This window comes from Vicugna pacos, chromosome 5, assembly GCF_048564905.1.
Source record: "Vicugna pacos chromosome 5, VicPac4, whole genome shotgun sequence".
In the NCBI taxonomy this organism is placed as follows: Eukaryota; Metazoa; Chordata; class Mammalia; order Artiodactyla; family Camelidae; genus Vicugna; species Vicugna pacos.
This window is the reverse complement of record NC_132991.1, coordinates 50,154,931-50,181,908: the sequence shown is the minus strand read 5'-3', so window position 1 is coordinate 50,181,908 and position 26,978 is coordinate 50,154,931. Positions and strand designations below refer to the sequence as shown.

Here is a 26,978-nt window from a genome sequence, read left to right as displayed (position 1 = left end):
CTACCATTGCAGTATACAGGATAATTCTATTGCCCTAAGAATCCTCTGTGCTCCGCCTGTTCATCCCTTCTTGCCTAATCCTTGGCAACAAGTAGTCTTTTCTTCTGTCTCCATAGTTTTGCCTTTCCCAGAATGTCATATAGTTGAGATTATACAGTATGTAGCCTTTTTAGATTGTCTTCTTTTGCTTATTAATATGCATAAGATTGCTCCATGTCTTTTCATAGCTTGATAACTCATTTCTTTTTAGTGCTGAATAATATTCCATTGTCTGGATGTACCACAGTTTATGTATCCAGTCACCTATGGAAGGACATCTTGTTCGTTTCCCTATTAGTTTCCCTGTCCTCCCTTTCTCATTAAACCTTACAACTTATGAATTCTTTCTCATTCAGTTCCTAGTCTTTCTCCTGGGTTTAGCATTATTGTTGTTTGTGTCTAAGTCTTTTAAGACGGTTTAGTTGTCAGAGGCTGCCATAGGTATAGTAAGGCTTTAAGAATGCACAGTTGTAGTTAAAAGAACCAGCTTTCATTTAGACTACTTCTGACAGTCTAGAACCAAAATCAATTTAGCAATAATCTTAAGGATAAATATTATTTTAAATAAAATTGGTCAATAAATAAGATAGCCATTTCCTTAAATATAAAACTTAGTCTCTTAATCTTAAAATACCCAATGTTACCTTTTCTTTTGCTAAAACAGTGACAGCAGTAAGAGTAATTAATAACAACCACTGCCGTTTCTGTGGGTTTGTAAGGCCACAGATCCTGGGGCCAGATTTTTGGCTGGATTCAAATGCTGACTCCACCATTTACCAGCTGAGAAACTGAGCAACTGTTTAACCTCCCTTAGGCTCAGTTTTCTGTAAAATGTAGTTGTAATAGTACCTATACCAAAGTGTTATTAGTATCATCAAATGAGTTGTTGTATGTCAAGTGCTTTGAACCTGGCATGTGGAAACTGCTGTATTAGTTTTAGTGCTTTTTATCATCACATCTGAAAAGGACAGTGAAGACCCAACACATTAGATACTCCCCCAATCCCACCCCTCTTTGCTCACATAAAGACTGGTCTTACACTGAAGACTAATTTCATTATTTATTTTGCATTCACCAGGAGTGATCAAGTAAAAGTCACTTTTATAATCTCATTAGCCATTCTTGTTCAATAGGCACTCAATTAATAGATTAAAAGAAAAAGGTAGTATTTTTTCTGCTTGTGACTTTAAAATGTTCATTTATTAATGAGTTAAAAATGTAGATGAGATCACTATCCATACAGATAATTGCTATAGCATTTGACACACTGCCGCCTTTTACACCTTTGTCCAAGCATGAGCATAGTCACAGGCACACACACTTTTATTAAAGAAACGACAAAACATCAAACAAAAACTAATGGAATTAACCCACACATACTATCTCATTAGCTAATATTTTAGTAAATTGAATAAGTCATACACATAGTCTTGCAGCAAAAGCATCATAGATAATTTTTATGTGGTATTTCACTGAATGAAGCACAATTTTAACACTATCTTATTGATGAGGAGGTAGAGTCGCTCCAATTTCTTAGTATTATAGACAGTAACTCATGTTTACTGTGTTGATAATTATGTGAACAAAGGAATATTTTAAAACCCAGGTAGGTACGCACATAATTATCTTACCTAAGTTTTCGGGTTTTTCTGAGTGTTCCATTTTAAAGTTCTGTTGATGATGCTATGGGGAAGAATAGCATCAGGGACACCAAACTGAGTGTGACCCTGTACTTTGAGTTCTATTATTATGTTCTTGGATGACCTACCTGATAATCCTAGGATGCTGGAACCACAGAGGCACGTGTTTCACTGGAGGGTAAAGATATTTTTGTCAGTTCTGTACTGTTTTGAGGGAACATAGGCACTGTCAAATCTTACATTAATACAGTATCAGCTTTGTCAATCATTTTTGCCATGTAAGAAAAAGGAAAATTAAATGGAGGATTAGAGCAAAGGTCACTGATGAATAATAATGTGGGTGTCTGAATATCTAATGCGCCTTCTCTCATAAGAACCATTTAAAAGATGCATTTAGTGCTTCTCTGTTTCTAAGTGTCTATGGCCTAATGCTTTCGAACTGTAATAGTTCAGCTAATTCTCCTTTAGAAAAAGAAATTAAGTGCCCAGAATGATGGTAGCTCAAGATTTACATCAATTGCAGAAAAAAAGCAAATAGAAACCACGTGCTTTTCTGTCTTCATTGGAATGTGATAGACTGAAAAACGTAACCACAGCATGTTCCCTCTTTATCATTATAAAAATGTGCACTTGTTTTACATTTGAAGATGAGCAGCTGACCTTTTCCCCCAACTCCAGCAGCATCTTATTTTGCAGATAATCTGCTTCGTTAATGAAAATCAGAAGCAGCTTGGAGTATTTTGTGCATAATTAATTATCTTGGCAAGAAGATTTATGAATGTAATTTTTCTCATTTGCTCCAATCAGGAATAAGTGAGACAAACAAATAAATTAAAACTAAGTTATTCGTGGTCTCTTTGTACAAGACAGTATCAAGGACATCTAGGAGAATTAAGTAAGACAGAAGGGCAGATGATCTCTTTTTCTACCCAGATCACATATACATACAACATATATATCTTTGCAGGAGGAAAAATGTGTAGTGGAATTCACATTTGGAAGGTTTTATAATTTGAGTACCATGTATATCATAATCATGTAACTATATGCAATCATATTCTTTGTCAATAGGCAATTAAAATGCTATCAGCGATGACACATATAAGCACAGCCTCAGGGCACCAGTCTTGTACCTGCTGGACAATGTAAAACTGTGTGTGTGTGTGTTGTGTGTGCACATGCATATATAGTCTCCTTTATATGATTCTACCTTCTAACTAGGATTTAGAGCTTGAATGGTTGACCAGCTTAAATTAATATGAGTTAACAAAAGTACCTAGCTTAGTGGCTACCACATAGTAAGCTTTTAAAAAAATCTTTCTTTGAATATAGCTTTTTAACATTGGAATGGCATAAGACCAAAATAAGGGTTGAATTATCTTCCTGATATTGGTATCTAGTAGTTCAGTCCGGTCACAGATACACGTGACTTTCCAACACTCATAGGTTGCAATTTAGCACAGAATTTCATTTTAGCACATAGGCTATCTCTAGAATTCACTCTAAATTATGCCAGGGTAAATGCAAAGTGTCTTAAAGTGTTTGTAGAAGAAGTATGTGGTTTTGTAAGCAATAGAACCCCCTCCTAGTTAGAATGCATGCTATTACTGTTACTTTCAAGGACATTGCATGTCAAAGGTAGAACAGAGGGACTCTGGTACAGATGATGGGAATGTCCCTCCCAGCTTTCACACTTATTTGCTATCTGTTAGGCCCTGGTACTGCCTCCTTCCACTACTCTGAGATCTTCTTCCTTGCCCATGGTGCTGGAGATTGTTGGCTTTCCTCCCTCAACACCGCTACAACCACATACTGGGTAGGCAGTGGGACGCGTTCTCTCCTCTACTGTCATTTTCACCGTTCCCGAAGACAAGCAAAGAGGCTCAATTAATTTTAATGCTTTTTATAGGGAGACTCATAAGCAAACAAGCTAAATGGTACATTTTGAAAGGATTAAGACATTCTTTAAAATTTAACAGTTATGTATCCTGTCAGTATGATAGTTTCTGACTCTCGTATTTTCCAACAACCAGGTGTTTACACCAAAGCTTCAGTATGAACTTCATTAGGCTGCAATACGTGGGATCTGGGATGGTGATATGAAAATGTCAAGCTTTGCTCTCACTCTCAGGTAGCCCTGTAGCTCTGAAATGTCTGTATGTCTTTCTCTTACTCTCTCTGTCTTTCCCCTTCTTTCTCTTTCTCTGTCTCTCTGTCTCTCTCTCTCACGTGCGCGCACACACGCACACACACAAAGTGAATGGCTCCAGATCACTTAGGGTGGAATCCTAAGTTATATCGGGAAAACCATGCCTTAGATAGATATCTTCGGCAGAGATACACACCACCAGAACACTGGGCTGGGTCTCTGTTTACTTTCTTGAAAAAAAAAAAAAAAAAGACTTCCTTCCACTGCTGGCAGGATTCCTCTTAATGACTCAGAGGTAATGCTGGAAATAGAATTAGGCCAGAGACTACCACTGTACTGGTTTTATTCATTGGAGTAAACAGTTTCCACCATTAAGTAGTTGGAGGTTAAGAAATACCTAAGCACAAACAAGAGTTGAGGGCAATCTTGGGAAGGGAAGATGTCCTTAGTGCCATTTTTCTTTAAATATAGGTGTGAGAAGAGAAATGATATGTTAACACAAGTCAGAATAATTAGAAATGATATGTTAGCAGAAATCAGAATAATTAAATATGTAAAATTACAGTTTCAGATGAGGAGATAGATTATGAAGCTGTTAATAAAGGAAGAAAAATTTTGCCTTAAGACAAACAACATATTTTAGTTTTCCTACTATCTATCTATAGAGAATACTGGAATTTTATAATTTGTTGAGGAGTTACTAGTACCTTCCAGTTGACTTCAGTAACTCACGGAGGGCTTCCAAGTTCTACTGAAAAAAAAAAAAAAAAAAGAAGATTGAGAACTTTGTCCTCCTGGAATCTCTGAGATGAAGTCCAAATAATAACAAGCCAATAGTTAGATCAGTCCCAGAATACATCTAAAAAGAAATGCAGTCCATGTTTTTGACAGGAATTCTTTCTTTCTCTGCTTCCAAGTCCTCAGGTACAAATGTCAGAGACACAACTTTCCTGCCTCTTCTCCTAATACTCTTTATCACCTAATGGAGCTAATGGATATTGCAGTATGGTTACTGCCTAGTTAAATACAGAGCACGCTTGACCAGGTTATCTAATACAAAATAATGACAACTGGTTTCCCTACTGTAAAAAAAGGAAAAGAACAAAACCTTCTGGGAATTAAAATGGTTATTATTATACTAACATGCCTTTAAAATCAAAGTAGACATTAGAACTGTCACGTGTGACCCTCAGCTATAATTGACAGCACCTTTGTGTATGTGTGCATTTTTGATAATTGGAAGACACAGTATCAAGATGTCTTGAGTTAAAGAAGGTACATAACTGATGCCTTTTCCCTGCTTTATCAGGTTTTTGTCTCATAGTAACTGATTACTTGGCAAGAACTCTTATGCACAAGGAAAACAGAATGAAAGTAATTTGGAGATTTTCATCTTCCCTTAAGCATTTCTGTTAAGATGTTTGAATTGCTCATTGCTAGCTCGCCTCCTCCAGCATGGCTTTAAACAAAGAGCAAAAAGTAAGATCTGATCTTGGATTGTAGGACAAACTGCAGAAAAAGAGAATGTGATGGCTTATGGCAATCTGATGCCCGGCTTTGGGCTGCAGCAAAATTTCACCTTCCTGCCCCTTGAGTTGTTTATCCTCGACCATCAGAAAGTATGTTTCTGTTGCCTGTGCTTCCTGTGTGTAAGTCCTGTCTTTGGCATGCCCCGTTTGGGAACTGGAATTCTCAGTTTGTGCTTGCCGTCACCTCTGCCCACAGCTGGCCTTTTCCTCTGAGGTGCTCTTCCTGGCGGGCCTGACCCATGCATCAGTTTCCTCTCTAATGCAGTACTTCCACTGAGCCGCCGTGATTATTCACAGGACTTATTTCCATGTTAGAAATAGATTCTGTAACTATATTGTTGTATTCTGGTTTTTAATCTTAACCAGATTCATAGTCATAGCCTAATAAGAACCATCCCTCTTCCCTGGAATCCTTTGGTTCTACTGATGGATAGGATGAGGAGAAAAAACATGAATTCTGGCTATGGCATTTTTGCCTCAACCTGTGGGACTTTCTTGTTGGTTGTGTGACTTTAGATGAATTACTTACCCTGATTGGGTCTCAGTTTCCTTATCTGTTGAAAAAGCAAGTATCTCCATCACAGGAAGGCTGTAAGGATTGTGTGAGATAACTTGTGACCTGCCTAGAGAAGTACCTGACCCCTCTCTGGGAAAATCCTATTCATTTCTCTTACTTTCTTTATTCTTATCTCCCATCAGGGGGTCAAGGTGAGATGAGGTTATTCAACAAACAAAAACTAGCCTTTCCTTGCCAAAGCCGATACATTCAATAGTGCCCTCTACCAACCTTCCCGCCCTTCCTAGTACCTCCCTGCCTCAACTCTCCTTAACACAGCTTCAGTTCACTGTACCTGAAAAAATGCTTACATCTCATATAATCAAATAAAGAAAACAAAAGTTGGGAAGAAGTCCCTTTGTTACCTCTGCTTTCCTAAAAGCAGTCATCTGATCCTCCTTTTCCTTAGCCAGTAAACTTCTTTGAGAGAGTCATTAGTTCTACTTCTTCCCCCCATGCAGTGGTCCATTAATGTTTAGCAAAAAGTATCTCATCCCACCATTCTCTTGAGTCTGCTATCTTAAATTGTCCTTAATTAAAACTCAGACCGTAGATCTACACTTAACAAAAAAGGATATTCTGAATATCCTTGAATTACAGAACCATCCAATAAAAAATTGTAATTCAAGCCACATATGTGATTTTAAATTTCTGTTGCCATGTTACAAAAGTGAAAAAAAGTTAAAAAGGAAAAAGCCACATAAAAAAGTGAAAAGCAATAATGTATTTTAATTTGACATACCTAAAATAGTGTTTCAACATTTAATCAATATCAACGTTTTTAACAAGATATTTTTATACTAACTCTATGAAATCCACTCTGCATTTTATACTTAGAGCACATTGCAATTTGGGCTTGTCACATTCCAAGTACTCAATAGCCATGTGCGGTTAGTGGCTACCGTACGGGACAGTGCGGGTCTACACCATTTGACTGAGTTTTCGTGGCATCCCTCTTTAACTTCCAAGGCAGCTCCTGACTTTTGTTGGACATCCCTGATTGTACCTTCTTTGCATCTTTCCTGGTTTCCTTTCCCTTTCTCTCTGTCTCCCCTCCCTCCCCCGTAGGTGTTTCCTCTCCATCCCCCACCTCCCCTCTGCAAAAAAAAAAAATCTACCTCATTCCTTCCTTCTCTACCATAGTTCAACCTCCTCTGGGCACTGAGTACTTAAAATGTCATGTCAGACAGGTGAGATGACCACAAACACATCACTCGGGTCAATGTGAAAGGTAAGAACTGGGAAGAGAAAGGAAAAATATTCTCATTTTCCCCTTGATCTGTCATTGCCCAGAACCAATTGCCAGCGCATACTCTGAGTGCTTTTTGTTCTTCCTTTCCTTCCACATCTCCCCAGTTCTTGGCTCATGTTTTCATCCTTTTGCAGGGACCATGTTCTATAGAATGTCTCAATGCATCATTCACTGTACTTATCACTCAGGCTTTGGGACAGCAGCTGATACAATTTAAATGCTTATAAAAAGTGCTCTTGGAATATCTGTGCAGCTGTCTGCAATAGATGCTCACAGAATGACTGGTTTACATTATGGTTGACATGCTGTTGGTTATTTAGAGTGTCTTGCTTTTACATCAGAAGGACTCTGAGTGTCTATTCTGCATGCATCTCACAGCACACAAAGTAAATCTGATCTAAGAGGCTGCTCATGTAGACTGCCTCATGATGAGATGTCACACCCCCACAGTAAACCATTTTCTTCTGAGTTTTGTGCCAACTTGTTTGTGTATTTCTTCCCAGGATGTGTTTGGTAGTAGAAATGTGGAGATCTATAGAGTCAGTATGCTTTATCAGGCAGGTCAGGAGATGTGGAATACCACCATAGATCTTTCACTACATTCTCTTGTAGGTAATAGTATTGCCATGCCCAAGAGAAGAGTGTCCTTTGGGGGTTGAACTAGTATTTGCCAAATCTAGGGGATGAAATCAGTAGATACCTTTTAAAAATCAAAACAATCTCTCTTTCCCAGCTTTCATCACTGCTGGCATGTATTAGATGACAAGTCTTTGACTCACAAAATTGAATGGGATTATCTGAGGGTTTAGACTTCTCACCTGTTTTTAGAGATTAGTGAACACCTGTTTGTCCCCATGTTTTCTTCACTCAGATTCTATATTAACTTTCCCTATTAAAGCATTCTTGAGATTTCAGAGTTCCTCCCACTTTAGCTAAAAATAAATAAAACTCACTCCCAGGACTTCATAAAATAAATGATCTCTGAAAGTTAGTTATAGTCATGATCCATTTTTCCTTGATGAAACCTTTAAATCATTCCTCTAGTTATGATTTTATGTGAGCTCACTGCATCTTTTGTGAGAAATTTTTATAGAAATTTAATACATTAATGAACAAATTTTATAGCTCTTGATAAAATACTCTCTGTAGGCTCCAATACGCACATTAAATATATCATCTAGTTCTAACTGGGCTGCCAGAAAGACAAACTATCTTCAAATAACTGTGACTACATAAACATGGTACTTAAGATACAAGGACCAGCTAGAGTATGTATTAGGCACAGGTTAGCAAATATTCTGAAGAACATGAGGCATATTTCACATGAAACCTGGTACAAGGTCACCATTATTCTTTCCTTTGCGCTGATGATAGCCTAACATGCTGGCTGACAAAGGCTTCCAATTGGCAGAAAGCTGGAGAAACCACCTGGTCATACTGGAAAAAAATGAAGTGTTGATATAGACATTTGATCTCCTAATCAGCTTTGTGATATCAGCCCTGTAATGGTAGTGGAGTTTATTCTATGTCAGCCCTAACTTGACTTCTGTGTCGAATGTGTCTGTGTGTGTTCATCGTGTGTGTTTATTGTGTGGAGCTTCAGAACTAACCTAGCTTTGTCCTTGGCCACCTGCTTCACACAATTCTCCGTATTACAGGAGTTTAGAGAAATACTGCAGCTGTTGTAGGCAAGACAGCCTCGGCTGGAGAAAATCATAGTATAATGCTGGGCAGTGTGCACCGTTTTGAGTGGGGTACCGGGATTCATCTTTCAGGTTTGAAGTAATTTTCCCTGATGACCAGGGCTGTAAGACTTTAGGTGACCCAAGGCTGACAGCAGGACCCAATGGAAAGAGCATGGACTTTGGAATAATGTAGATTTGGGGACAAATCCCGGCTCTGCCACTTCCCATATGGCCCTGGATAAGCTGCTTAACCCACCCTCATCTCTGTGGTGCCGATATTATACTTGTTAGGGAACTGTTGACAGAAGAAGAGATGATGCCCAAAAAGCAACTAGCAAACTGTCCAGCATGTAGTGGGTTTTTAGGAATCAATATCCATGATGTGATCACGAGAACAATGCTGTGTAAGATTTGAGAGTAAAAATCCAGCTCTTTCCTTTAATTGGGGTAAGGAATCTGCATCCAGAGGCCACATGTCATCAGTCCCATGTCAAATTATATCATCACTTGGAAAGATACAGCTTCTTTCAAGTCTTTTGTTGTTTATTGTTTTAACAGTATAAGGCACATATTGTAAATCAAGTAAGTGAATGTGAGTCATGCTCATAGCCATTTATAATGTCAGTGGAATTTTAATAACTTCTTCCATTCATTTTCTGAATACAAAGTTTCAGCAATTATAGCAAATTAAGTATTTTAACATCATCTTTTAATAGTATAAACATAACTCTACGTATACTATTTAATATCTTCATGTGAGTCTGTGTAACAATACTCAGATTCATAATCTTATACAGGAAAGAAGATATGTATTCTAAAAGAATGCATGATTTATAGATTGCATGGGGATCTATTTTGGTTCTTCTTTGTTAGGAGACTGAATTATTTCCTTCATGCTTTGTAATCCACTGAAATGATACATCGTTTTCATGATTTTCAGGTATTATTTTGTTTTTTCTCTTAAGCATGTAGAGATTGAAATGAAGAAAAACTAAAAACCTGATCATATTAATTTAACATATGAGATGAGTTTATATGAAAAGAAATTAAAGTAGCTTAAGTTTTGAAAGGTTAGAGAACTATTTCTGAATTTTTACTCACTTATATTAATCATTTAAAATGTGATCTCTTTGTTGCTTCTTACCTAGGTTACTTGTTGGCTTCAGAAAACCATAAGAGATTTACAAGAGCAAAGTCTAGGTTCATCACTTTCAGACAATGAGGACCTAATTCGTAAGCACGAGGAACTGATAATAAAAGCAAAGGTAAGAGACACATTAAAAAATAACTGAAAACTGCCTGGACTTCTTTCGAATACACTTTTATAGGTAATTTAGAGGAGCACTCAAACCTCTCTTTGTATATTTTGCTTGCTGTTCCCATTTATATTTCCCTAGTTTCTTAACTTGCTTTGCATTCCTTAGTTTTGGAAAAAGTAATGGCTACCAGTCGGACAACTGCCTGTAGGTGTGTGGATGTGCAAAAAGGAACCACAAGGTGCTGAGGGCACGGGGAGCAGAGCAGCCATGTGGCGGGGTGCCTCTCACCGCTCTGTCGTGTTATTTGGAGATTAACTCATTCATACATGTAGGTCTATAAGTATTTTCCAAAATTCTTTACAGGTGCTCTATTTTGATCTGCAAGAAAACGTAAGTCCATTTGTAGTAAATTGAGTGGAAACTGAATACTTTAATCAGTATCAAGACTTAGAGAACTTTCTGTTATTAATGTCTTGTGTGGTTGATAGTTGTACATACAGCTAAGTCACAAAGCTCTGGAAAGCAAGGGGCCAACACTACTTAACAATAGTTGAGCATAAAGAAAACAAAGCAAATAAATATTTCCATGTTTGGGAGGATGGGATTTGGAGGAGTCAGGGCAGAGGGGGGCAGCAGATTGCATTTATCTAGAATTAAATCACCTCCTATGGATCGTGATGCTTTCATATGTCGTTTTTCGCTTCTCTTTGAACACTGCAGTATACAGAGGTATTCTGAATGTGTGGTTTGAGTATTTGCCTGACTGATAAAGATTCAGTTACAGAAGACTGTGACAGCTGGTGATTTTTTAAGTTCTTTAAAAATTTTCAATATTTAGTTTATCTGTTTGGAAAATTAATTTTTATTGAAGTTTTATATCAGTTTATTCTGTGTATGTGAAAGTCATGTTTTATCAATGAAAATGCTATCAAAATTCCTAAATGCTAAGTACAGTAGATGACCTGAATGCTAGGATGGTAGCTTCTTTTAAAACAAATAAATTAAAACACTGTACACACATAATTTAGATATACTTTGGGGTTATACTCACTGTAACTGTGGATTTAATCATGGTTTCTCACAGCTTTGAGGACAGTTTGGAGTGGAATATTTGTGATAGAATCTCAGTTTAGCTTATATCATAGTTTACAGTTCACCTTTGTAGCTCTGATACACATAAATAGAAAAACATATTCTTTCCATCATTATCCCTATATTGTAGGCACAAGGGGTTTAAGAACTACATTTTTAATAGTGTATATTTTCTTATATAATATGCATCATAGAAAATTTCAGAGCTGTAAAAAATAAAAGGAAAATAAAAGTGAATCCTGCAACCCTCAGATGATCATTAAGATAACCATTATTAATATTTTTGTGTACTTCCTTTCAGTTTTTCCATCCCCAGCCCTAGACATAGCATTAGAGTCATGCTTTTTTTTCATTTTTAACTTTGTCATAAATATTTTCCTGTGTAGCCTAATATCCTTTAACTGCAAAATACTTCATTCTATGGATGAATTCATATTGCAGGATTACACATTTTAATTATATGAGTAAGCTAAGCCATATGAGTGCCCAAGCAAATATTATTAAAAAAAAAAAAGGTGTGAATTCCTGAAAATCACCACTGTACTCAGACAGATTGACTACTTCCTTTCAGGGTCCCGAGCCTCTCAGGAACCAGTTACCAGCTCTCATGCAGTCCTGTGCACTCAGTAAATAGTTTTTGAGCAAAACTGATTTTAGAAATTGAGGCAGAGAAGCCTACTTTTCTATAGCATCCTTGAAATTAAATTTATTTTCTAAAGAAAAAGTATGTTTCCTTTGCTAGGAGTTCCTGTTTTATTACTTCCCATGAAGTGTTATTTATGGTATAAAATTTTCCTTCAACTATGGGCTGACCTATGGAACCCCCAGTCTCAATACCATCTTTACAGATTATCAACACATCAAATATCTATTTAGAGATGAATGCTCAAACATAACTTGTTGATAAAAAGTTTTTTTAAGACAATTGTCATCCATTTGGGACACTATACAATCCAATGGCAAGATAACTGGTTATTCAGGGCAGCAGAGGTCCCTGAGTCACATGGGTTGAGAGAGACCCCATTGGTGTAAATGTGGAAGAGGGAGTGACACTCTTTTCTGGGGTGATCCAGGATGGCTTACCAGAAGGATGGGGTTTTTGAGCAGATGGATAGAGTATGAGTGGTTGATTAGGCGAGGGTGATCATTCCTGAATCAGGCAGAATAAGGCAAAACAATGACCAGATCAGTTTGGCTATGACTGGAGTTGAAGGTCCTAGCAATGTTCAACCAAGAGAAGACGCGTTGTCTCAGAGGTAATACTTATCCACAGCCATTCCGAAGAGAAGTGCTAACAGTGCATGTTCATTACAAGGAAGGAAACTTCACAGCTTGGAAAATAGAAAAGAATTCTGAGGCCATGGAAGGTGAGCCTAGGTGGCCTCAAAACTCCCTTTATATTTCAGTCCCATATAGATTACAATAATAGTTATGCTTGTTAAATTTAAAGCAGCATGATTGTGAAAAACACCTTCTCAGAGCTGGCTGAAATTGGATGTCACTAGACTGGGAAAATAGCAACATTTCTTAAGTCTGGGGACAGTATTTCATTCATCTTGGTATTCCCAGCACCTAAGACAGTGCCTGGTATTGAAAAGGATGTTTAATTCATGTCTGTTTTCTAAGTCTTTAACTGTGTGGAAGAAAGAAACATTCTTTTAGTTTCTCTCCGTGATTCTCTGGTGACTTCAGGTAATGACTTATCTATCTAGCCATCCATTATCATTATTTATTTTTAAATGTTTGGCTCTCAGCATGTAGTTAACACAAACTCTCTAATTCATCCTAAATCTCTGGGTTGGCCACTTTCTTGGCCCTTCATTCTCTGTCTTCCTCACATCCCCACTCTCACAGGCACCTACTCTAATGGGTTCAATATGAGTCTTTAGACATATTCCCATTGCTAAAATATATACAGAGTTACCTATTTTTAATTTGCATTAATTGTATTAAGGCATGGATTTCATCATGTTTCTTCCCACAATACTAGTTGCATCTGGCCTACGTAGTTCTTTGTGTTCTTCATTATGGCAATTCCTAGTTGCAGAATAACTTTGGAAAATCCTACTATGTAAATATTGATGCCCTACTTCTACCCTTCATAATTTTAATTACCTCTCATTTCTTTATCCTTTCTAATACCTCATCTTCTAGTCCATTGACTCTTCTACTGCATTCCTTCTGCTATTTGGCCCTTCTGCTGAGTTCTTCACTTCAGCTATGACATTTTTCATACCCAATCCCTCACACTGAGTCTTCTTCATGATCTTTTTCCTGCTTCAACAGTCTCATGTCCTTCTTTATATCCTAAGATGAGCTTTATTCATCTATTAAATTTTTGGTCTGTCCAGTGTGTTCATTCTGTGTCCTCTGATTTAGGTATTTCATTGTGTTGCTTGTGACCAGATGTTATTTTTCCCTGTGAGTCAATATTCCCTTGGATATCAGCAGCTTCACTTGGTAAGGCAAGGGAGGTGTGACAGCCAGTGCTCAAACTTGTCCTTTTCTGGGTGAATTGGAGTGGGGGTTGGAGGAGACGCCTCTAAGTGTGGAGAGCGCTTGTTGTTACAATTAGAGCTCAACCATTTCTAGGTTTCTCCTCTACCCCAGACACATATAAGGAGGGGACCCCTTGGGGGATCTCCCACTGATTGGACTCTGGACCTTGCTTTGTTCCAAGACCTGTTTCCCATACCCTTCGTAGCTCACCTGGTGGAGAGTTAAAGAGGGCACACTCAGAAACAGGTCATGTCACATACCATGTTGCATATGTGAGCTGTGGTCAGACTGCAGTGCTATCCTGATGTTTCTCTCCTCTGGCTGGTACTGGGCTGCGGCTACTCTTTTGTTTCCTGAGAAGGCACATTGACAGGCAATGGCCAGACAAGTGGGGAAAGAAAACATCATACCCAGGAAGTGTTCCCCTAGTATATCTCCGGTCTAAAACATCCCATCTCATTTTACTCCAGAAATCCATGTGGCCCTGACACTGCAAGCCAGCCATCTTTTGTCTCCTAAAGGAAGGTTCTCTTATCTATAAACTTTACCCTCACTTTGTTGGCCTTTGTAGGAAGGACAAGCTACATAATTTGTGGGACCCAGTTTAAAATGGAAATACGGAGGCCTTTCTTTAAAAATTATTGAGATTTCAATACAGCAAGAGCAGGGCATTAATCTAAGCATGAGGCCTTCTAAACACAAGTCACTTGTCCATAAAGCTGATCTTGTTTATAATGTTAGGATTTCTGAAAGGACCTAAAAACCTTTATTTTCCTTAGCCACCTTTACTAACCTCTTCCCACCTGGATTAACAGATTTTCTAAATATAAAGATTACAATGCTATATTGGGTTGCACCTACATAGGGAAAACACAGGCTGGAATTCCTGCTGTCACTCACTTGCAGTCTTGGGTACACTTACCCTCTCTCAGCCTCACCTTCCTGACCTGTAAGGAGGAGCCATGACAAACTCAACTAGAAAATATTTGGGCAGGCACTCACATTTTAGCAGTGGCTCCAAAAATGTAAAAATGTTCCCTTTCCCACCCACTGTGTAAACATTCAAATAGTTTTCATCTGTGGTTTTTCAATGTCATTCCTTGTTCTTAGAGAAGGAATCCAATTTTATATGTCCTTAAATGGGAAGCAGCATATTACACTTTGGATTTTTGTGTGTGTGTGTGTGTATGAGGAGAAGAAGGGGGGATGCTTCTTTCAAAGGAGATTTAACATAGAAATAAGACCTCACGCTGGGGATTCATTAGTGAACCTCGTATAAATAATCTGGTAACACAGAGAAAGTAGGTGTTTCTGTTCCCCACAGCTAAGTCGAACAGTAGGGAGCTGTTCTGTATTGCCTGTTAGTTTACTCAGTAAATTCTTTCTAAATAAACTTTGAAAATTACTCTATTATTTCTTTCTGGAATATACTCAAATAAGAAATATGACAATTATCACATCTCTTAATAAATGTAATATCTTACTCAGTATGTGTTGAAATAACTGAACTAAAGGGTTTTTTGTTGTTGTTGTTGTTGTTTTGTTTTATAACATTTTATTTTTTTTAACATTTTTTATTGATTTATAATCATTTTACAATGTTGTGTCAATTAAAGGTTTTTTTTTTTAATACAACCTTTGACTATGAGTAATTGTATCAAATTATACTTCCTTTACTAAATACTGAAAAATATTTTCCTCTTACATATGTAACAGATAAAGAAATAGCAGATATGGATGAATATAAAGCACTCTTTGATTAAGAACCTTAGGTCCTTTTAGATTTTAATCATGTATCAATTTGATGCCCCAAGGCTTGAATTCAAACTTTGGAGCTCAGAGTTGATTATAGGGTATATCAAAGATATGTTCACAAAACTTCCTTGTTATCTCCTTTATGGAGGCATAATCATTCCTTCTTATATATATCAAAAATAATGTTCGCACAAGAGCTGCCTTCAGGAACCAACCTGTACTTCTGTTGAGAGGAAAATTTTTCCTCTTCTAGTTTGGGTCCAGTGACTAGGACCCTGCAAATTAACTGACAATAACAGAAGTGAAAACAAGGTTTATTTTCACACAGTGCACATAGAAGGTACCAGTAATGGAGAACTATGGAATAGCCCAAAGTAAAGTTTTATAAAGATCAATTTAACAATAGGGAGGGTTTTAGAGCCTCAACAGGAGAGTATAGAGGTTTTATTGGGCTTTTTGATAACTAAGGAATGAGCAGCCTGTCTTCTTCCTGGCTGGAAGCTTCCCAGTGAGAGGGTTTATGGCCACTGAATTCATACTTCCTGGTGCTAAGTGTCAGTCTTCTTTCAATCAGGAGACTCCCTGGAAAGAGGTTAATGGCAGCTGTATTTTGGGGAGGCTCCACTTAAGTTTAGATAATACTTCTTTCTGTGGCTATTGATTATTTAGCTGTTTTCAATTTAAAGTAATTTTCATACCACTGTGGTGGACTGTGAATCCCCCCAACTTCTATAGTGTCAACCCTTGGTTCAGTTCAGGCCGTTTGTAACTGGTTCACACTAGAATCACACGGGGGCTTTGACAAAATCCTGAAGTCTGGAACTCATGCCCAGAGATTTTATGTGGTTTGGGGGATCAAGATTAAAAAAACAAATCACTGCCAATCTTAATATATTGAAGTTTTTATCAAAAATGAAATCCATACTTCCTATTTCTTCTAAAAAATGGAAGACCTGGCAATGTCATGCTCCTCTCTCCATATAGACATAACTCTTGGCAGGAGCCTAGTAATAGCTAGTTCCTTTAGAAAAGGCATGTATACTTCAGTATGCCACAGTCCCCGCCATTCCTCGTTACCTTCCTCTCCCACCTTTGTTTCAGTCATTTACATTTTGTGCCTGGCCCCTGTAAGCATTTGGATTTGAGACCTGATGAGCAATAATGTACAATTTAAATGGAGTAGCAGCTTAAACCAATTTGCATTTTAGAAGATTACATTGGGGAAAATGTAAATGATAAGAATGAGAAGAAGGTATATTGAAGACAGAAAAGTCTATTAGGAAACTACTAAAGTTTGAATGAGAGTAACTTTAGATGGGGCATGGTAGTTTTTGAGATGGATGTTATTAATGCCCATTTTAAAGGCTTACAAGAAACTTAAAGTCTTATTCAAGGTGTGGATCCCAGACAGTGGCATCTAGAAGTCATTAGAAGTGCTGAATCTGACTCCACCCACCAAACCTACTGGATCAGAATCTACATTTTAGCAAATTCCCTCAGATGACTTACATTCACACTAATGTTTAAGAGACACTGACCTAGAGGATTTTCCCATATATCTCATGTATATCCATGTTCTCTTTAATTTTCATAGATTACTATAAATTGTTTATAAAATTTTTGATTAACAAATAATCTTTGAAGTTCTGGGAGAGAAGCAAACTGAAAATGAAAATGGTGTAAAGAAACATCATCTTCAATGTTTTAATATAGTAGAATTCACATTCCTTGGCTTCAAGATTAAAACCATCTTCCATGATTCATCGTCTAATCTGATTTTCTAAGTCATTGAACATATTTTCCAGTTGTTGCTGAGTGATTTCATAAATTGGATTTGTGATCTTGGCCTTAAGTTCCTTCAAATTATATTATTTGGAAATCTTAAAAAATACCAATGCTTAGTTCCCATGAAAACTTTATTCAGAGGAAAAAGTCAAATTTAAAGGTATAAAATGTTTATATATCTATGAGATAAGGAAGTAAAGCAGACTCTCTTGCAAGCTTATTTGAATAATTTAAATGCCTAATTGTCATCAATAGAACCACTACAAGAATGTGACTCTTTAAAAATATGTTTATTATTTTATTTTTCTGATTACATAATACATTCTCATTTTTGAAAAATTAGAAAATATATAAAAATAAATAAAAATAAAATTATTCAGTGTGTGGGTATGTATGAAAATGAGAAGGAGATATAAAACATACAAAAATGAAATATTCCAAAACTGTGTGTTTATGTGGTATATATACACTGTATGTGTGTATGTTTATATATAAAACTGTGTATGTGTTGTTTTGCAGTGTGATTTTTCCACATAGCACTATGTCATAAGCATTTCTCCATTCGAATGCATATTTTAAATATGTTTATTAATGATAATGTGTTATTCAACCATGTAGCTATATCAGACATTATTTGAGGCAGCAATACTAGTATCTCAGATTATGATAGTGGAGTGAATGTATACTCCCAGGGCCTAGAGTTAAATTCTAGCATCTCTGCTTACTTCTGATGTACTCTTGGGCAAATTTCTTGTATATCTGAACCTGGGTTCCCCCTTTGGTGAAAGATGGAAATAATTGTGCCTAATTTATGCAATTGTTGAAGATTAATTGTGTTCTTATACAATAGTACTTAGCACAATGCCTCACACAAGCACAACATAATATAGGCTTTAAAAAAAATGGTGGTAAAATAAACATAACATAAAAGCTACCTTTAGTGACATTTGTAAATTCACAATATTATATAACTGTCACCATTATCTAGTTGCAGAACATTTCCATGACCCTAACAAGGAATGCCATTCCCACAAACAGCCAATTTATTCCTTTTTCCCCCCAGTCCCTGACAACCATTAATCTACTTTCCATGGATTTACTTATTCTGAGTAAATTATAAATAGAATCATACAAGTAGCCTTTTGTCTCTGATTTCTTTCACTTAGCATGTTTTCAAGATTCATCCATGTTGTAGCCTCTGTCAGTACATTATTCTTTTTTACAGCAGCATAGTATCCCAATGTATGAATATACTACATTTTGTTTATCTACCCATCACTTGATGTTGGATTGTTTCCACTTTTCGGTTATTTTGAGTAATGCTGCTACGAACATTCACAAGTTTTTGTCTGAATACCTGCATTCAATTCTTTTGAGTATATACATAGGAGTGAAATTGCTGGGTCATATGATACTTCTACATTTAATACACTGAGAAATCATTTATACTATTCTCCACAGCAGCTGCACCATTTTGTGCTCCCACCAGCAATGTACAATGCTTTCAATTTCTCCACATCTTCACCAAAACTTACTTTATGTTTCTGTTCTTATTTTATTTTATTTTTTCTAGCATCCTAGAGTGTGCGTGTTAAGTATTATATCATTGTGGTAGTTTATATGCATTTTCCTAATAACCAGTAACTCATGATGTTGAAGATCTTTTCATGGCCATTTGAATATCTTCCTTGAAGAAATGTCTTTTCAAGCCCTCTGCCTGTAATGTCTTTTTCTGAACAGAAGTTTTTTATTTTGATGAAGTCAAATTTATCTATTTTAAATTTTTTTGCTTTTGCTTTTGATGTCATATCTATGAAATCTTTGCCAAATCCAAGGTCATAAAGATTTACTTCTATGTTTTGCTAAGAATTTTATCGCTTTTTAGGTCTTCTATTTAGGTTTTTGCTTGATTTTGAGCTAATGTGTATGTATGATGTGAAGGAAGGGTCATTCTTTGACGTATGGATACACAGCTGTTCCAGCAGTGTTGCAGAGACTATGTTCTTTCCCCATTGAATGGTCTTGGCATCCTTATGGAGAGTAATTGACCACAGATGTATGGCTTTATTTCTGAACTCTCACTTCTATTCCATTGATGTATATGCCTGTCCTTATGCCAGTACCACATAGTTTTTGATTACTCTAGTTTTTGAAGTAAGTTTTGAAATCTGAGTGAGTTCGCTTTGTTCTTTTCCAAGATAGTTTTGGCTATTCAGGGTCCCTTGTAATTCTACATATTAGGATCAGCTTTGCTATTTCTTAAAAAAAAAAAAGGCCATTAAGATTCTGATAGGGAGTGCATTGTACTTGTAGATGACTTTGGGAGTATTGCCATCTTAACAATATTAGATTTTCTGATCCACAATCACAGGATGTCTTTCCACTTATTTAGGTCTTCTATAATTTTTTAAACAATGTCTTATGTAATTTTCAGTGTATGAGTCTTACACTTTGTTGGTTAAATTTATCCCTAAGTATTTTATTCATTTTGATGCTATTGTAAATGAAACTGTTTTTTCTTAATTTCCTTTTCAGATGATTCATCACTAATCTATAGAAGCCCAACTGATTTTTGTGCATTGATCTTGTACCCTGAAACTTTGCTGAATTAATTTATCAGGTCTAATAGTTTTTTGAGGATTCCTTAGGATTTTCTGTGTATAAGATCCTATCATCTGCAAATGTCCCTTTCCATAGTCATTTGTCTCTTGCTCATTTGATTGTAAAAAGCCATTCCTTCAGTGTGTTTTAGACAGAGCCTCTGTAGTTTACTCATGTATTACCTGGGGATCTTAAAATGCAGATTCTGATTAACCAGGTATAGGATAGGGCTTGAGCATCTGCATTTCTAATAAATTTCAATATAATGTTGATGCTGTTGGTCTCTGGACCATCCTTTGGGTAACAAAGGTTATGAAGGAAAGAACTGCAGAAGAATGAAAGAGAGTTTAAGTGATGGAGTTGAAATATTGGGTCATTGTAAGAACTTGGAAGAGATGTAAGTCTAAATAAATCTTTGAGTCTCTTAAGGTATGGACATGATTGAGCTTAGAACTTGATCTGTTGCAATTCTATTTTCCTTGCTTGCATTTATTATTCAGGTAATTGAAGATCAAAAGACAAGTATTTAAATTTTCTGATTGTTCCTTTTTTTGAATAGAAATATTTCCACAGAAGTAGCACTTATATGAACTATTTAGTACAAAAGGAGCTACTTGTAGGTCTCTTGAGTGGTTCAGGAAGTGTGTAGCAATATCTAGACTTCGTATAATCATTCCCAGGTTGTCCAAATATTTTCAAAGTATTTTATTTCACAAGTATTGTTGAGCTATTCTCTTCTTACTGCAGTATATATTAACCTGTATATAGAAGCTGACTATTCTATTTGAATTCCATTACATCCCCAAATTCCTTCATTGAAGGTATGCAAAAAAATGGTAAAATCACTTAAAAACATATTGCTTCAGTAAATCAGCTCACGTCATCTCTGATGATTATAAGGAAAATCTGCAAAACGAAGCAGAGTTTGTTACTTTTATAATGTTTCATCTAACTTAAAAAAATAAAATGGGGTCTGAATCTGAAATGTCTCAAGGCAGAAATTAAGTGAGTCTCCAAACAGGAGGGACACCTACATTAGTGCATTTCAATTCCTCTGTCTTCATTTTAGCGGATAATTTGTTTTACTTGTCTGATTTCTTAATGAACTTCCTAATTAAAAGCAGATGTCATTTTCCACAGAACATAAATTAGAAACAGTTTCATTACTAACAGGCAGAATATGTATAAATAGGATTGAATTTGCCTGCAAGCATTGGGAAAATCTATAAAATGGTGGGGTTTTTCACTTAGTGACCCTACTCTATCTAGCCTTAACTTATACATTAATTCAAAGCCTAGTGAACCATATACCTTCATGTCCAAGGGAAATTTAGCTTAGAAGGTCTCTAGAAATGTTTATGCCTATCTAAGAAGGAGATGAGTTAAGAAGGCAAATAAAGAATATTGTACTCTATGATCAGGTGTAAAACTGCCTACTGTCATTGCTTGCAGAATCTTCACCAGCTCATTAAGTTTAAATGCCCAGAAAATTTTTTCCTGTTTTTTGTAAGCTAATGACTTTTACAAAAATTCCTCATATTCTTTTCTTTCTCTTCTTCTTCTTTATCCCCTTTCTCCTTTTCCTCATCGTTTTCTTCTTCCCTCCTCGCTTCTTCTTCTTCTTGTCATTTGTCAGCCCTTAAATAAAAATTCCCCACAAAGCATGGCTTCTTATAGCTACTATTACACCCAAGGTAATATTACTACCATAATGATAATACTGAAATTGAATCTATTTGAGGTGGATCCTGGAAAGACATTTTCTTATGTCTTAAAACAGTCATGCCTTAAATCCCCACAACTTTCCTGTGCTACTTTAGCATCCATTTGGTGACATTCAGTGCCATGACCTTAGATTTCCATGGCATTCTTTTTTTTTAATTGAAGTATAGTAAATTTACAATGTTGTGTTAGTTTCTGGAGCACAACATAGTGATATATATATTTTATATATATATATATATATATATATATATATATATATATATATAAAATTCCTTTTCATATTCTTTTTCATTATTTCATTTCATTCTTTTCACTTCATTTTCACTATTACAAGATACTGAATATAGTTCTCTGTGCTATACACTAGGATGTTGTTTATCTGTTTTATATATAGTAGTGTGTATCTGCTAATCCCAAACTCCTAATTTATCCCTCCCCCCTTTCCCTTTTGGTAACTATACATTTATTTTTATGTCTCTGAGTCTGTTTCTATTTTGTAAGTAAATTCATTTTTATTATTTTTTAGATTACACGTATAAGTGATATCACGTGATACTTGTCTTTCTCTATCTGACTTCCTTCATTGACTATAATCTCCTGGTCCATCTATGTTGCTGTAATCCATGGCATTCTTTACTTCAAAGGCCTTTATTTCAGTTTCCCCCTCCTGTGGCCACATTTGTTTCCATGGCATCACCCAAAGTGCTCTCATCACACCCCCATTCCTTTCACCCCTTCCTGGCTTCCCTCTTTGTACTATTCAGCACAGACCAAGGCTATTTGTGAGCAAACTCAATTGACCATTTTCTGTTTCTTCCTACTTCTCAAAGAAGATGAAACAATTAGCACAATTTTCTGACTAGATCTATTTAAAAAGTAAATGATCTTTTACCAGTTAGCCTTACACATTCTTTTCTTTATCAGCCATTAATTCCCTGCTTATGTCACCCCTACAACCAGTCCAAAACGTTGAGGCTCTCAGAATTCTCAGCCAGGTTTTCTCTAACTTCATAGTCACTTAGTCATATGAAATCAAACTGCTTGGTCTTTTCTTCTCTGTCCTTTTTGTCTCTTACTTCTCATCTCCCAGTGTATTTCCAATTCCCCTCTTTTCCAAATTTAAGCCTTCATACACTGTTCTAAATCCTACCTTTCCCATCTCTTCATTTTTTACCTCTCTTCATTCTTAGGACCTCATTTTCAGTCCCCCTCTCTTCTTCCTTTAATTATACTTTAGTCCCTCACAAAATAGAAAACATAAACATTGCTGCTCAACCCTTAAGGCACTGTTACACCTTTTTCATGACTATTATAACAGGTTAAGTTGTGTCCAGCAACATTTATATGTTGAATTCCTAACCCCCAGCCTCTCAAAATGTGATATTATTTGGAAGAAAGTAGAGTTATTGCAGATGTAATTAGTTAAGATGAGGTCATTAGAGTGGACCCTAATTCAACATGACTTATAAAAAAGGGAAATTTGAACACAGAGGCAGACACACATAGAGGGAAGATGATGTGGAGAGACAGAGGGTGAAGACAGCCGTCTATAAGGCCAAGAGAGACAAGAGATGCCTGGAACAGGTCATTCTTTCACAGCCTTGAAAAGGAACCAATGCTGGTGACACCTTGATTTCAGACTTCTAGCCTCCAGAACTGTGAGAGGATACACTTCTGTTGTTCAGGCCACCAAATTTGCTGTACAGTTGTCCCTTGGTATCCGTGGAGAATTGATTCTTCCAGGATACCCCGCAGATACCCAAATCTGTGGATCCTCAAGTCTCATAGTCAGCCCTCCATATCCATGGATTCTGTATCTACAGATTCAACCAACCATGGATTGTAAACATTAATAGTGTACGTATTAAAAAAAGTCTGTATATAAGTGGACCCTCACAGTTCAAACCCGTGTTGTTCAGGTGTCAGCTGTGTTTTGTTACAACAACCCTAGGAAACAAATACAACTACTTCATTCTCGGCCTTGCTAGCTTCCCCACCCACTAATTCTTTATTAGGAGAAGCTTCTCTTTTTCAAGTAACAGATGACTTGAGGCCCTTTGTGCACTTGGCTTCTGTGACTCCACCTTCTCTAGTTCTCCCACCTCTCTGATGGCCCTTGGCTCCTTGTAAATCCCCTTCAATGCCATCTCCTTCTCCATTCTCCCTTTGCATATAATGCTTAATCATTGGCTCTTTTCGCATTTCATTCTTAGCCGGTGTGAAATTGTCTAATCCTGCGGCAACAAATGCAGGTTTTATCTTAATGATTTTGAGCCTTTTCAAAAGATCTGCAACTCTTACATCTTTTCTCAACTCCAGTCTTCTTTTTATAAGTTCCTGTGAAAGATTTACACACAGATTTATTACCAGCACTTCTAACTCAATTTAAATTAGTACTTTCTCCTTTAAACCTTCCCCCATGTTTCCTCTTGGCTAAGGAAATTGCAGTCCTTCAGTCACCCGGGTTAAAGACTTCAAAGTCACATCAGTCCTCCTCTTCCCTCACTTCAGATCCCCTCTTAGTTTTAGTCAGTTCTTACCTCTGTCTCCTTCTTGCCTTCTTATCCCAGGCCCACTACTTTAGTTTCTCAGAATCTTTCATTAGGTCTCCTGCAATTACGTTGTGTAGTAACATGAATCCGAGACTACAAATTACAACATTTATATGAAATATTGCTGGTTTGCTGAAAAAATTATTTTTTCAGTCAACATAAGCCTGATTCTGAGTTCCTGTCCTGGTGAGATATTCAATCTCTGTCATTATTGGAGTCCCCTTTCCAGGGTTTTGTAAGTGTCCTGGGCCTACTCCGCACCAGAGCACGGGGGAAGAAGCCACTGTGATCATCAGCCCACTCTGCTCCCCTCTGAGACAATCACTGTCTCAGCTGGGCTGGAGACCCCAGTTTTAGTGGCTCTGCTGCTTCTGCGCCGATATGGGGTCCCAGGCTAGTCTGACATCCAGTCTCTCTCGAGAGAACACACAGCCTTCCCCAGGGAAGCCGTGCACGTCCTTGTGGCAGTGCCCCAAGAGGACCATGCCTCTTCACTCGCCTCACCTCACGTCCAGCCTTCCTCCAGCTCTGGCCAGGTCTCCCTGTCTCTCGATGACTCTCACTTCCATTTCTCTCTCCTTTAACACATCTGACATAACCTCCTCATTGGACTTACTCTTTTTGCAAAAGGCAGGAGAGAAAATGACTTGCAGGTGAGTCCACTTGGGTCTTAATATAAATTTCACTAAGACAAGAGGGGCATAGAAAATACTGACTTTCTTCTTGAAACAGGGCAGATAGGACAATATAGGAAAAACACAATAAATCATCCTGCCATATGCCTAACTAGCATCTGGGCCTCCGGTCTTTCTGTTCTGCAATTAATCCTTTGTGACATCATCCAGGTTACCTTCAGACAAGCAGAGACTAGGCCACTTTTCTCTGAAGCATCTCCTAAAACTCCCTTTGGATACAGAATAAAATACAAACTCTTGTGACATTTAAAGCCCTCTTTGACCTGCCCTTTGCCTGCCTCCCAATCTGTAAGTCTCCCTGCCTTGAAGCTTCCATGGACTGCTAATGGTTCCCGTGCCTACCACAGACTTTCTCACCTCTGAGTCTTGGTTTAGTCTGAGGCCTCATGTGGAATTTCTTTTCCCTTATTTTCTTCCTCTTCTTTTTCAAAGTTAATTAAACAATTGTAATTGAGTAGAGTGAAAAACAGGCAAGCCTGAGGTCAGAAGGTAGTTACCAAAGAGTAAGGGGAGTAGAATGAAAATAAAGTGTGCTCTCAGTGAAATCAGGGACAAAGCGTTAGCAACTGAGTCCCAAAAGCTAAGCAGAAACAGAAGCCGAGAATAGAGTTTGATATGTAATTCAAGATTGGGCCCAAGGGAAACTGTCCAAGAAGCAAGACAAAGCACCATATTCAGGATGCCTAGATAATATTTTGAGGTCAATACATTGGGCAGAAAAGGTCTGTGTCTCCACTTCAGCCTAGAGGATGATCTTAATTGATGACCTCGAGGCTCAGCATTGGTCCAGATTCCTCCTCCGAAACCCTTGTTGATGCCTCCAGTACTTGCCTTCCCTTCTTTTCTCGCAGAGTGTTGCTTATTGCTCAGTTAAAGCAGTGAATGCCTTCCTGGCATTTCAGCTGATCACGTGCCCAATTTCTCCACATGTCCTGATTTCCCCACAGCTGGGAAATTCTCTAAAACAGGGACCATGACACATTCATTTCTGGATTTCCTGTAGCGCCCAGTAGAGGGGTCCAGGACATGAGTTAAACACAGCTAGTGCTGATTGCGGCGGTGGACAACTCCACTGGAAAGGAAGCTGCCAGCAAAACGTTACCCTGAGTCTGCCCTTGCTAGACTCCTCAGTTGCTGTTCATAAGTGACTTTCAGTTTGGCTGGGAAGTTGTGAGTCACTCCCTACTGCATGATCATCTTCAAGACTATTAATTAAACACAGTTCTATGCGAATGCTCCAGATTCTGAGGCAACAGAGAAATAATGGCTAAAACTTGATGAAGGATGGACACAGTCCTGCAGTTCTCAAGTGTTAAGAGGAAAGCAATCTGATTCACACTGATGTGCTAACTTCTTAACCATCCTTGACTTCTGTTTTTCTTTTTTCTTTTCTTTTCGTCTCTGCTGCCCTGCCTCACCCCTGATTTTTGAAAGTGAATGTTTTATTAACCCGAGGACAAGAGTCCAATTTCAGGTAATGTTGAAAAGGCAAGTAATATGCAGAGTGACTAAAGACAACGCTGCCTCTAAGTTGCACCTACTGTTAAGGACAAATCACCACAGTATTTGATCATCTGAAGCTGCCCTCTTGCACAGTCCTGAGATGGCCAGTGGGTGTTGATGGGGAGTGCAGGCACAGAAAGGGTGATGCCGGCTGCTTAGATTCTTTGCAAACCTGGTATGAGATTCGGTGCTTCATGAATCCAGAGATTTAAACTTTTTCTCTTTTTTTGAGTTTTATTGAGATATAATTAACACAAAATTGTAAGATATTTGAAGTGTTTATTATGGTGATTTGATATATGTATACATTGTAAAAGGATTCTCTCTATCTTGTTAAATAACACATCCATTACATCACATATTTATCTTTGTGTGTATGTGAAAACATTTAAGTTCCACTCTCTTAGCAAATTTCATTTGTATAGTACAGTGTAACTGTGATCACCATGTTTTACATTAGATCCTCAGACTTCATTCATACATGATGTACCACCACCATCACTGACATTGGAGCTCCCCCCTCACTCCACAACTAAATTCACTGGCCTAGATTAAGTTTTTAGAAGAATGCTTGGCATAAAATAGGTCTGCCAAATAAACATTTGAACAAATGACTACCTCATAATTTTTGTTGCTCTTATAATTGGGATGTTTATTAGAAA

At 37.2% G+C, this 26,978-nt stretch overlaps 1 protein-coding gene and 1 long non-coding RNA gene across 2 annotated transcripts in view; one reads left to right on the top strand and one right to left on the bottom strand.

Annotated features, from left to right (window-relative positions):
• The window catches only part of CCDC141 (coiled-coil domain containing 141), a 181,576-nt gene that overhangs the window by 61,944 nt on the left and 92,654 nt on the right, over positions 1 to 26,978 (top strand). Inside the window, exon 8 of the mRNA XM_031678303.2 lies at positions 9,999 to 10,115. Within this exon, the coding sequence (XP_031534163.2) occupies positions 9,999 to 10,115 (117 nt within the window). The remainder of the gene's footprint in view (positions 1 to 9,998; positions 10,116 to 26,978) is intronic.
• LOC140696625 (uncharacterized) lies at positions 23,539 to 24,915 on the bottom strand. The gene is made up of 2 exons (XR_012073128.1): positions 24,623 to 24,915; positions 23,539 to 23,903 (listed from the first exon to the last, which is right to left on the bottom strand). It is a non-coding gene; the product is annotated as an uncharacterized lncRNA (long non-coding RNA).